General features: G+C 47.2%; 1 protein-coding gene across 1 annotated transcript in view; it reads left to right on the top strand.

The window, feature by feature from the left end:
* Window positions 1-14,015, top strand: part of LOC125725332 (protein NLRC5-like) — a 554,938-nt gene that overhangs the window by 365,866 nt on the left and 175,057 nt on the right. The window contains exons 18-19 of the mRNA XM_049002177.1: window positions 5,873-6,046; window positions 8,029-8,202. Coding sequence (XP_048858134.1) covers window positions 5,873-6,046; window positions 8,029-8,202 — 348 coding nt within the window. The remainder of the gene's footprint in view (window positions 1-5,872; window positions 6,047-8,028; window positions 8,203-14,015) is intronic.

A 14,015-nucleotide genomic window follows, 5' to 3' on the forward strand; every position in this document is an offset into this window, starting at 1 on the left:
GTTCACATTGTGATTGGCCAGTTGGAAGTCGAGCTGTGATTGGTCAGGTGGTTGTCAGGCATCTGTGATGCTCCGATAGCGGAATAGCTGGCACAGAATTATATGAAGTTGCATTGTTTATAATAATAATAATCTCATATCTGTAGGACCAGGTTTTGCGTCCCCCCCCTGCCTCGTGCCCATTGCTTCCGGGATAGGCTCCGGACCCCCCGCGACCCAGTAGGATAAGCGGTTTGGAAAATGGATGGATGGATGGATAACCATGTTATGACGTGTATGATTACGCTGATTACCGATAATATCGTCATATCACTCAGACCTAATTGGTGATTTGACATGATCCCAGGTATAACAATACAGGGAAAAAGGATTTTACTCATGGGATCAGGAATCCAAGTGCCAGTTGCTGCTGCATTAGCTGCTGGGGATGTTCACATCTCCTCCTTTCAGTGATACGTGTGGAGTGTAGGGACACCTGGCAGAGAGATGGCTAAGGACTGCACTGGAAGCACTGGTCTGACTGTTATGGGAGGGTTCACATCCATCTTGATGTCCATGTGTTCCTATATATTCTGTGATTTTTGGCTGTAGCTTGTACTTAATGCTTTTACCTCTAGTTTTGAGCTAAGATGCACTGACTCACAATTAGTGATCGTCTGACTGCAGCAAAGTACCAGGATTCACAGGACACTCTGCAGACTGTAATTCATTTTGAAATGTAAGCTGTGCTGCTAATTATATTGAAAACAAATGCTAATTGTAATGCTTTGTATTTAGCTAAAGTGTAGGATCTGTACATTTCTATATCTTAAAGTGTTTTCTTTTCCAGGTTGAACAGCTGTGATCTCAAATTTGGAGACTGTGAAGTGTTGACTTCAGCTCTAAGATCAAACTCCTCACCCCTGAGAGAGCTGGACCTGAGTGACAATGACCTGCAAGATTCAGGAGTGAAGCTGCTCTCTGATGCAGTAGGGGATTCACACTGTAAACTGGAGATACTGAGGTCAGTATTACTGGTTATTCCACGCTGCAAACTGGAGATACTGAGGTCAGTATTTGACTGCTGCCTGACCTCGGATCTGGACTCACATACCATGAAAGCATCAATTTCTTTGTACTTTCACTGTAATTTAAGTTTCAAAACACAATTCCAGTTGTTTCAGGCAGTGGGCAGTTATATTGTAGTGTGGTATGAGTTTAAGGACATACAGGCAGCGATGGGTGACTGGACTGAAGCCTCAGTGAGGCAGACTTTATTAAAAATAGAAATGACAGCAGGAAGAGGAAAGTTTGGGGCGGCTGATGGCAGTCAGCGGTGCACCATCACGATGGTCTGGAAATGACATGCTCATTTATGGCGTTAATTCACAGTGACTTCAGGAATGTCAGACTAAAAGCTGAACTTCAGTGAGTCGTGTAGGATCACTGTGTTACAGTTATACCTTTGCAGACAAACACTCGCTAAATCCCTGAGAGCCAACCACTGCTGCTGGTCTCTCCCTCACTTTATACAGCTAATTACATAAAAAAGACATCTATAGAAAACAATGTTTTCATTTCCTTTCTTCAGGCTGTCGGGCTGTAACGTCAGAGAAGAAGGCTGTTCTTCCCTGGCTTCAGCTCTGAGGTCAAACTTTTCCTCCCTGAGAGAGCTGGACCTGAGTGATAATGACCTACAGGATTCAAGAGTGAAGCTGCTCTCTGCTGTACTGGGGGATTCACACTGTAAACTGGAGATATTGAGGTCAGTATTACTGGGTATTCCACACTGTACGCTGGAGATACTGAGGTCAGTATTACTGGGTATTCTGCACTGTACGCTGGAGATACTGAGGTCAGTATTACTGGGTATTCTGCACTGTACGCTGGAGATACTGAGCTCAGTATTACTGGGTATTCCACACTGTACGCTGGAGATACTGAGGTCAGTATTACTGGGTATTCCACACTGTACGCTGGAGATACTGAGGTCAGTATTACTGGGTATTCTGCACTGTACGCTGGAGATACTGAGCTCAGTATTACTGGGTATTCTGCACTGTACGCTGGAGATACTGAGCTCAGTATTACTGGGTATTCTGCACTGTACGCTGGAGATACTGAGCTCAGTATTACTGGGTATTCTGCACTGTACGCTGGAGATACTGAGCTCAGTATTACTGGGTATTCTGCACTGTACGCTGGAGATACTGAGCTCAGTATTACTGGGTATTCTGCACTGTACGCTGGAGATACTGAGCTCAGTATTACTGGGTATTCCACATGTGGCGGAGTGGTCTGCGATACCTTACCCAATAGACAGCCAGCTACGCCACCCTGGGGAAGTTTCACCCAGGGTAATACTATGATGATTCCCAAAATCTCATATGAGTAGTAACTAAGCACACAGGTTTAGTCAACTGAACTGCCCAGAGACATGAATTGATACAGTTATTTTATTACATTTAAAAGGAGAATAGTAATCCTACACTAAAGGCAATATAGATGCATCAAGCTGAGGCTTGAACCAATGTTGCCAACTAAGCAAGTTAATTGGCATGAACTGATGGATGGACGAGGGACTTAGCACAGGCGGGACCTCCATGAACACTCAGGTGATCACACACACACACACACACACACACACACACAAACAGACAAGAACACATGTGCTCAGTGAGCTAATGCCGGTAATCTGCACTGCACACACACACAAGTGAAATTCACCACCACCAGCAGGGAGGATTCCGCTCTTGCAGCTCTAGGCTACTAACCCTGAAACACAAGCAGGGAGATGAGACATGGGGTTAAAGCAGCCGTACACTTCCCTGGGCCTTAACGTCCATTACTGATCCGTACAAAATCAAAAAGACGAAAACAAACCACTCCAACAAAACGCAAAATAACCGAATAAGCAAACCAATAAATCAAAAGAAATGCAACATCACAGAAATGAAAAATTAACAAATGAAATCACTCCATCCAGTAACAATAAATTAACCCAAATAAAATCAGAATAAATAAAAACTTTGGGTAGCCTATTGGCCGTACACATAGGTCAGAAACAGACCAGGCACAACGCAGTCAATATCCGGGTGCCGCTGATCCAAGCTGGGCTCCCCCCCCCGTACTGACGCTGATCGAGTCAAACAGCCCAGCGAACCCAGACGATCCACGGAATACGTCGTTGTGTCGATAGCTTGCAAAAGGACCAACAAAACAGCAGCGATGTCCACTTCACCGGTAAACCATAGGGGCATGGCTGACTATACAAACACTGGGGCTGCCTTCGCCATCTCTCCCACTGCAATATAACACAGCTTCCCGCAGGCATGGCTGACTAATCAGACACTGGCGAAGGCAGAGGGGCCTCGGGCAGAGCTGCTGCAGCAGGCAGCGGCGGAGGCAGAGAAGTCTCGGGTGGAGCGGCTGCAGCAGGCAGAGGCGGAGGCAGAAGAGCCTCGGGCGGAGCGGCTGCAGCAGCCAGGTCAAACGCCGGTGGGACAGGTAGGTCCCGCACAGGCGAGACGGGCGTGACCCCTTTAAGAGTCCAGGGAACACGCGGGATAGCGTCCCGAACTGCGCTGGCCCATTTGTTGGCCACCCACGCTGGCCAGAAGAAACACCGCTCAAGGGGCGGCGGTAGCTCCGCGGCGGCCAGGCGCATTCCCAGGAAGGGGGTAGCTGCCCGTGAAGGCAGCTTAGCGGCAGCAGTTGCCTCTGCGGTGATCAGGAAGCACTCCCGATCACCAACAGGAAGAGAAGCGTGGACAGGTGTGCACGTCCCCAGAGCGATTGTCGGGGCATTCGCCGGCTTCCTTCTCTTCCTCCTCCGGCACACATTGGTGGCGGGAGGCTGCGTCATGCCCGACTGAACGAATTGTGGGAGGACAGCCTCTGCGATGCGCGGCGCAACCCTCCACTACGTCATGTACTGCGCCAGCAGCTGGAGGTTCTTGCGGAGGAGATGCGTGTCCTCCTTGAGGGATAGCCTGTCCAGAATATCCCAGCTATGGCTCACCAGGTCCCACGCCCGGGGATCTTCTCGGACGCCAGGCTGGGTGAACCAAAATAGCTCCTCCTCGGTCACGGAAGATGCTCTCTTCGATGGGTCGATGGGTCAATATAACACAGCTTCCCACAGGCATGGCTGACTATACATACACTGGAGCTGCCTTCGCCATCTCTCCTACTGCAATATAACACAGCTTCCCGCAGGCAAGGCTGACTATACAGACACTGGAGCTGCCTTCGCCATCTCTCCCACTGCAATATAACACAGCTTCCCTCAGGCGTGGGTGACTATACAGACACTGGAGCTGCCTTCGCCATCTCTCCCAGTGCAATATAACACAGCTTCCCGTAGGCTTGGCTGACTATACAGACACTGGAGCTGCCTTCGCCATCTCTCCCACTGCAATATAACACAGCTTCCCTCAGGCGTGGGTGACTATACAGACACTGGAGCTGCCTTCGCCATCTCTCCCACTGCAATATAACACAGCTTCCCGTAGGCTTGGCTGACTATACAGACACTGGAGCTGCCTTCGCCATCTCTCCCACTGCAATATAAAACAGCTTCCCGTAGGCTTGGCTGACTATACAGACACTGGAGCTGCCTTCGCCATCTCTCCCACTGCAATATAACACAGCTTCCCGCAGGCGTGGCTGACTATACAGACACTGGAGCTGCCTTCGCCATCTCTCCCACTGCAATATAACACAGCTTTCCGCAGGCGTGGCTGACTATACAGACACTGGAGCTGCCTTCGCCATCTCTCCCACTGCAATATAACATAGCTTCCCGCAGGCCTGGCTGACTATACAGACACTGGAGCTGCCTTCGCCATCTCTCCCACTGCAATATAATGCAGCTTCCTGCAGGCATGGCTGACTATACAGACACTGGAGCTGCCTTCGCCATCTCTCCCACTGCAATATAACACAGCTTCCCTCAGGCGAAGCTGACTATACAGACACTGGAGCTGCCTTCGCCATCTCTACTACTGCAATATAACACAGCTTCCCGCAGGCGAGGCTGACTATACGGACACTGGAGCTGCCTTCGCCATCTCTCCCACTGCAATATAACATAGCTTCCCGCAGGCCTGGCTGACTATACTGACACTGGAGCTGCGTTCGCCATCTCTCCCACTGCAATATAACACAGCTTCCCGCAGGCGTGGCTGACTATACAGACACTGGAGCTGCCTTCGCCATCTCTCCCACTGCAATATAACACAGCTTTCCGCAGGCGTGGCTGACTATACAGACACTGGAGCTGCCTTCGCCATCTCTCCCACTGCAATATAACATAGCTTCCCGCAGGCCTGGCTGACTATACAGACACTGGAGCTGCCTTCGCCATCTCTCCCACTGCAATATAATACAGCTTCCTGCAGGCATGGCTGACTATACAGACACTGGAGCTGCCTTCGCCATCTCTCCCACTGCAATATAACACAGCTTCCCGCACACGCGTATCACGCCTACTGCCGATCCCCCGGCGTACACCACGTCAATTTCTGAGGGACGGGAGAGAATGCGCCAACTGACCACACTGCACACTCCCACAACTGCCACCGCGTCCATAGCGGCACCCAGAACAGCTTGTGCGCCATTCCTACCCCACCGCCCACTTTATATTAGAGACTAAACCCCGCCCCGGACTGAGGGGAGCCAATAAAATCCCAGCTGACTCAAATTTCCCACTTTGCTACATACACTATAAAGAGGAGATAGTGAGCAATTAGCTAAGGGAAAGAGAGGAGGGGGCTGCCTTCTCTTAGACACTAAACTGTAATTCTTGAAATATTTATTGGAGCATTTATGTAATACTTGTAATGGTGGGATGATCTTATTTATTTGGGAGTTTTTGTCTGTCTTTCTGCAGGCTGGCAGGCTGTAGAGTCACAGAAGAAGGCTGTTCTTCCCTGGCTTCAGCTCTGAGGTCAAACCCCTCACACCTGAGAGAGCTGGATCTGAGCTACAATCACCCAGGAGACTCAGGAGTGAAGCTGCTCTCTGCTGTACTGGAGGATCCCAGCTGTAAACTGGAGAAGCTGAAGTGAGTACAGAATATGCATTTTTCCAAAAAACAAACTGGACACCAAGAAAACCCACAATGCATTTCATCCATCCATCCATCCATTTTCCAAACCGCTTATCCTACTGGGTCGCGGTGGGTTCAGAGCCTATCCCAGAAGCCATGGGCACGAGGCAGGGAACAACCCAGGATGGGGGGCCAGCCCATCTCAGGGCACACTCACACAGCATTCACACACACATGCACACCTACGGGCAATTTAGTAACTCCAATTAGCCTCAGCATGTTTTTGGACTGTGGGGGGGAAACCGGAGTACCTGGAGGAAACCCCACGATGACATGGGGAGAACATGCAAACTCCACACACATGTAACCCAGGCGGAGACTCAAACCCGGGTCCCAGAACTGTGAGGCAACAGTGCTAACCACTGCACCACCATGCCACCCACAATGCATTTCAGCAGTTACATAATAAACAAACACAAACAGCTTATTTTTTCTTCTCCTACTTCCTTATATCCCACAATCTTATCAGCCCTCAATCCATGTTAGAAATAATTAAGCAGTGAAGCAGGAAACATCTATTCAACCATTTAATCCATACAAAACATTTGTGTAGGTTTGAAACGTTAACGGTACTGTTACAGTTAAACATGCTGACGTTAACATATACTGAACAAAAATATAAACGCAACACTCTTGTTTCTGCTCCCATTTTTCATGAGATGGACTTAAAGATCTACAATTCATTCCAGATACACAATATTACCATTTCTCTCAAACATTTCTCACAAATCAGTCTAAATGTGTGATAGTGAGCACTTCTGCTTTGCTGAGATAATCCATCCCACCTCACAGGTGTGCCACATCAAGATGCTGATCTGACATCATGGGTAGTGCACAGGTGTACCTTATACTGCCCACAATAAAAGGCCACCCTGGAATGTGCAGTTTTTTGCTTTATTGGGGGTCTGGGGACTCAGAACCGGTCAGTATCTGGTGTGACCACCATTTGCCTCATGCAATGCAACACATCTTCTTCGCATAGAGTTTATCAGATTGTCAATTGTGGCCTGTGGAATGTTGGTCCACTCCTCTTCAATGGCTGTGCGAAGTTGTTGGATATTAGTGGGAACTGGTACACGCTGTCGTATACGCCGGTCAAGCACATCCCAAACATGCTCAACGGGTGACATGTCCGGTGAGTATGCTGGCCATGCAAGAACTGGGACATTTTCAGCTTCCAAGAACTGTGTACAGATCCTTGCAACATGGGGCCGTGCATTATCTGTCTGAGTGGCTGGTCTCAGACGATCTTGGAGGTGAACCTGCTGGATGTGGAGGTCCTGGGCTGGTGTGGTTACACGTGGTCTGCGGTTGTGAGGCCGGTTGGATGTACTGCCATATTCTCTGAAACGCCTTTGGAGACGGCTTATGGTTGAGAAATGAACATTCAATGCACGAGCAACAGATCTGGTTGACATTCCTGCTGTCCGCATGCCAATTGCACGCTCCCTCAATGCTTGTGGCATCTGTGGCATTTTGCTGTGAGACAAAACTGCACATTCCAGGGTGGCCTTTTATTGTGGGCAGTATAAGGTACACCTGTGCACTACCCATGATGTCAGATCAGCATCTTGATGTGGCACACCTGTGAGGTGGGATGGATTATCTCAGCAAAGCAGAAGTGCTCACTATCACACATTTAGACTGATTTGTGAGAAATGTTTGAGAGAAATGGTAATATTGTGTATCTGGAATGAATTGTAGATCTTTAAGTCCATCTCATGAAAAATGGGAGCAAAAACAAAAGTGTTGCGTTTATATTTTTGTTCAGTGTATGTTATAGATAAAAATATAGTGGACAGCAATCATAATTGGGATGATTGTTAAAATGATTTTTAGTAAATTGTTTTCTAAAAAATCTTTGTTATGTATTCTCCTCATTTGAATACAGTGTTCCAGTGTAAAAAGTGGATTTAAAAGTTTTACATTTTCCTAAGGGTGGACCGTTGTAAACTCACAGAGAGATGCTGTGAGGCGCTGGCTTTAGCTTTAAGATCAAACTCCTCACCCCTAAGAGAGATGGACCTGAGTGACAATGACCTGCAGGATTCAGGAGTGAAGCTGCTCTCTGCTGGACTGGGGGATTCACACTGTAAACTGGAGATACTGAGGTCAGTATTACTGGGTATTCCACACTGTACACTGGAGATACTGTGCTCAGTATTACTGGGTATTCCGTATTGTACGCTGAAGTTACTGAGCTCAGTATTACTGGGTATTCCACACTGTAAACTGGAGATACTGACATCAGTATTACTGGGTATTCCGCACTGTACACTGGAGATACTGAGCTCAGTTTTACTGGGTATTCCACACTGTAAACTGGAGATACTGACATCAGTATTACTGGGTTTTCCGCACTGTACGCTGGCGATACTGAGCTCAGTATTACCGGGTATTCCAAACTGTATAGTTTATATGAGTTTAAAGACATTCAGGCAGCGATGGGTGACTGGACTGAAGCCTCAGTGAGACAGACTTTATTAAAAATAAAAATGACAGCAGGAAGAGGAAAGTTTGGGGCGGCTGGTGGCAGTCAGTGGCGTCCTCATTCCGAGTCGGGGTCTCTGGGTGTGAGAGACGGGAGACGTGAGGGAGACACTGCTGTCTGTTTCCAGGTGAGGTGGGAGGAGAGAAAACGGAACAAAAGGAGAGGAAGGCAGGGTAACGTGCAGCGATATCACAATATCAGATTTTCACTACATGATTATTGTGGCCAAAAGAATTCACAGTAATTATATTATTGTGATATCTGTAGAAACTTTCCATCCATCCATTTTCCATACCGCTTATCCTACTGGGTCGCGGGTTGTCCAGAGTCTATCCCGGAAGCTATGGGTATGAGGCAGGGAATGACCCAGGATGGGGGGCCAGCCCATCGCAGGGCACACTCACACACCAGTCACTCACACATGCACTTCTACGGGTAAATTAGTAACTCCAATTAGCCTCAGCATGTCTTTGGACTGTGTCGGGAAACCGGAGAACCCAGAGGAAACCCCACGACGACATGGGGAGAACATGCAAACTCCACACACATGTAATGGATTTAAGTATTGGTTTCGATAATCCCACACGTAATATAATAATAATATAATTAAAGTCTCGTTTTAATATAATTGCATGCAAACTTATCGCTTCAATCACTATTAGTGTAGGATATGGGCAATCATGTTATTTCGAAAAGATATAAAACTTGACATGTTTTTCTCATATTAGCTTTATATTTGTCGGAGTAACAATGCGAACGGAATGACGAGCCATTTCAGGCAAAAACAGCGCATTTTACTTTTCATGTCAAATAAATGTACTAATAAGTTCTAATGAAAACAGTTCTTACCTTGTATAATAGTCTACTTTTATATTTAACCATGTAAATACACTTTTGATGTAGCTAATTTTAGGTTTATAATGGAATAATATAGATTTGCCGTAAGATTTCCTGCGCCAGTCTGAAAGTGTGAGTGTCATACCAGATGCTTGAGATTTGACAACCCTGAAAACATACATTGTTTAGTTTCACCTGAGTTGATTTATATAACAAATAACATTACTTTATACAGTTGTTAAAAAGGAGAAACTTAAACAAACATGAAATCACCTGAAAGAGAGGATAGTTGATTTTTTTGGCTCTACACACTAATACAATTGTAGCCTTGGGGTAATTATTTTGATGTTGAAAATGCTAAAATATAATGGTTGCACTTCCAGCTACTGATAGGCATTGAGAAGTATGTTTTTAATGTTTGGATTTTTTTTCTTGATAATGATTATAGATCCCTGATACCATTATTGGTCTTTGAACATATTTGAGAATTTCAGGTGAAACATTTAACTGTGAACAATTGCAAATAAAAATATTACAAATATTTATTTTCATTTTAATATTGAGAGAGAGCAGGTCTGGTGGCATAATAGCCCATGCACTTTTTCTTTGAAGGGATTTTATTTTTGCGCTAATGGCACTACTGACTTTACAGTACTCAGTCTCTGGGGGTGAGCAATTTGATGTTAAAGCTGGTGCATCAGGTGACCTGCCCCACCCAAAGGCACAGGGCAAAAGAACCACTGACCTAACTAGGGGCTAGTGGAAGTGGCGGGACTGCGGGGCTAGTGAAGTCAATATTTAATGTGAGGAATCGGAGGAGAGGAATAAGGAAAAGAAAGGAAAGAAAGGGAGAAAGACATGAAAAAGAAGAAAGAAAAAAGGCAAAGAAGGAAAAAAACACACAGGATTGTATTTATATGTGATGGTTGTGGATGATAAGAGGGGTAATTTTCAAAAAGAAAAAAGTAAATAAAAAATAAATAATTCCACATATATATTAATACATACACATAGCATATGTATATACACACACACTGTCGTACATATATTAAAACATATAATACAGGTAGCTTTTATCCACAAACAGTAAGATATCACCTGCATAGACAGTAATTTTGTGTTGAGTTATTGGTATGAATTCCATTTATTTCACTGTTCTTTCGTATTTCTGCCACAAGTGGTTCTATGAAGATGGCAAACAATGAAGGAGAGAGTGGGCATGCAGCCGTCTTTCCGATCGGAGTGTGAATGCAGGTGATGTGATCCCATCTGTGACACTGTAGCTTTGGGTGAGGTGTGCAGTATTTTAACCCAGTGGGTGAACGACTCTCCGAAGCCAAATCTATGTAATGTATTAAAGAGGAATGTCCACCTGACTGTCAGATGCCGTTTCTGCATCTAATGATGTAATCATGGGTTTAGTGTGGGTATGCTGAGCAGTACTGACTAAATTAAATAATCTACGGATGTTGTCTGAGGCATGTCTTGTCCTGATGAAGTCTGTCTGATCAGGATGGATTATAGTAGGAATGACTGTCTGTAACCGAGTGGCGAGAGCTTTTGTAATGATTTTCAAGTCTGTATTCATTAGTGAGAGTGGCGGGTAACTGGAGGGCTGTGTTGGGTCTTTATCAGGTTTCAGTAACACTGTAATGGCCGGTAACTGGAGGGCTGTGTTGGGTCTTTATCAGGTTTCAGTAACACTGTAATGGCCGGTAACTGGAGGGCTGTGTTGGGTCTTTATCAGGTTTCAGTAACACTGTAATGGCCGGTAACTGGAGGGCTGTGTTGGGTCTTTATCAGGTTTCAATAACACTGTAATGGGATTTGTGATGTATGTTTAATTTCTCTGTCTGTCTATTGAAGAGTGGAGATAATACATCCCAAAAATGTTTATAGATTTCTGCAGGGAAACCATCCAGTCTGGGCGATTGGTTGTTAGGCATTTGGTTGAGGACTTTATGGAGTTCTTCTGATGTTAATGGTGCATCAAGGGTATCTGATATTTCATTGGTTAATATGAGTAAGTCTAGATCAGGGGTCTCCAACTCCGGTCCTGGAGAGCTACTATCCAGTAGGTTTTCTATCATACCTGGCTTCTGATAAGCCACACCATATTAGCTCTCCAGGACCAGAGTTGGAGACCCCTGGTCTAGATTATTTAAAAATGATTCTACATCAACTGCATCTAGTTCTTTTTCTGAGGAGTATAGGTTCTTATAAAATGTTGTTAATTTCGCATGATTAATGAAATATTTATTACAGGAGTCACTTTTACCTAAAAGTAATGCTTGTAATGGTGAGGTGATCTTATTTATTGGGGAGTTTTTGTCTGTCACTCTGCAGGATGTCAGGCTGTAGAGTCACAGAAGAAGGCTGTTCTTCCCTGGCTTCAGCTCTGAGGTCAAACCCCTCACACCTCAGAGAGCTGGATCTGAGCTACAATCACCCAGGAGACTCAGGAGTGAAGCTGCTCTCTGCTGTACTGGAGGATCCCAGCTGTAAACTGGAGAAGCTGAAGTGAGTACAGAGTGTGTGTCTGACACGCTACAGATACTTATGCATGTATGTGAAGAAGAGGCACCAATAAATAAATGGATACAGCAGTACTATGTCATTCTGCTTCTCCTGTAGTGTGGACCACGGTGGAGAGTGCAGGACCAGACCAGGCTTACAGAAATGTAAGTGTGTTTGCATGTTTTATTAATAATACCATTAATATTATGTTATGGTTGTATTCACTCAATTGTTGTGATTAGTGTGGCTTTTTACTCTGTGTGTAGATGGATTTCCATGTTTGTGTTTAGGTGAGTTTTTGTGTCATTTTAGACAAACATCCAAATGAGAGAAATAAAACATTAAAAACATTATCAATTCATTTAATGGTTTTTAAAAATATTTTTTACAAATGAAGAGTTCAGATGCAAAACCCTCTAAATCCGCCTGACCACTTTTCTGTTAAAAGAGCATTTTTTATCAGGCACTTAATTTTAAAGGCAATGATAATGCTATTCGTTAGTGAATTTTTTTTTTTCCCAGAAATGTAACTTCAGCCAATTCACTGCTTTTTAACAAATACTTTTTCATCAAAACCAGCTAAATCCACAGTCCTTTTCTTGCAAAAATCTTTAAATCCATCTCGTCCACAAAGACACAAGAAATGGGGGGGGGGGGGGGAGGTTCATTCATACTCATACCTGTCAGAGTTGCGGGTGTGGACGGGCAGGCTGGCAGGAAGGAGGCAGGTAAGGATCAGGCAGGCAGGCGAAAGTCGGGGGAAAACGGGGATTTATTGCGGGGCAGAACAGAACAGAACACTACCACTGACATCGACTAACATCAATGACGGACCAACAGCAGGGCAAGACGTGGACTGATACAGACAGAAGACATGGTGAAATAACAAGGTACAGCTGGGTACGATTGGGGAAGCACACGTGGATAATCAGGGGGGCGTGGCTCACACGAGCATCGTACGAGCCGGGCATAACAGAACCCCCCCCCCCCCCCCCCCAAAGGCGTGAACTCCGGGCGGAAAGAAAGGGCCGGGAGTGAATAGAGGGAACACAGGGGGACGAGGAGCAGAGCTAGGAGGAGCAAAGGGTTGAGGAATAAACACAGGAGGGACAAAGACGGGAGACTAAGGAGGAAAGGATGGGGGTCTAAGGGGAGCCCAAGGGAGCCACAGAGGGCGTTCGGCAGCAGCCAGAGGAGCCACAGGCGACCGGGAGGCCAGAGTAGGAGGGGACCTCGGAGGGGCTGAGGAGGCAGGGCGAGGGACAGGCGAAGGGGATGAGGAGGAAGTCGGAGGGGGCACCAGGGGAGGTGACGAGGGAGCTGAAGGGGAAACCGGGGAAGGCAAGGAGGGAGGGGGAGCTGCAGCAGGCGAAGGTGAAGCCATAGCTGGCCCAGGCAATGTCCACCGATGTGCTGGAGTAGGGGGACCCGCAGGCGACGGAGGAGGAGTCGGAGGCGGGACCAAGGCAGGGTGACGAGGCTTCGGAGGGGGACCTGCAGGCGACCGCCGACCTGGAGTCCCAGGACCCGTAGGTGTCCCCTGAACTCTAGCCAATGCGAGCAAGGGCGAGCCAGGGGGCAGGGCGGGTGGGACCCCAGCCCTGCGTCTGTGTCCTCTCCCCTTACGGGACACAGACATGTGGGGGTCAGGCTTGGGTCGACCTCGCCGGGGTGAGGGAAGAGGGGTCACAAGGAAGGTCCCCGAGGGGTCCCATTCCAGCTCCTCTATTTCCAAGGAGGGAGGAGCGGTGGTCGGGTTGTCTGGGACCTCCTTGGGGACTGGAGCTGGGGGGACTGGGACAGGAGTCACAGTTACAGGTGCAGAAGAGACCGCAGCAGGCAGCGAAGACAAAGGGGCCTCGGGCGTAGCTGCAGCAGGCGGCGGAGGCAGAGGGGCCTCGGGTGTAGCTGCAGCAGGTGGCGAAGGCGGAGGGAGCGCCTCGGGGGTAGCGAGCGCCTCGGGCGTAGCGGCTGCAGCAGGCGACGGAGGCGGAGGGAGCGCCTCGGGCGTAGCGGCTGCAGCAGGTGACAGAGGCAGCTGCTTGGGCGTAGCTGCCAGAGGCAGCTGCTCGGGCGTAG

This window comes from Brienomyrus brachyistius, unplaced genomic scaffold, assembly GCF_023856365.1.
Source record: "Brienomyrus brachyistius isolate T26 unplaced genomic scaffold, BBRACH_0.4 scaffold65, whole genome shotgun sequence".
NCBI classification, from domain to species: Eukaryota; Metazoa; Chordata; class Actinopteri; order Osteoglossiformes; family Mormyridae; genus Brienomyrus; species Brienomyrus brachyistius.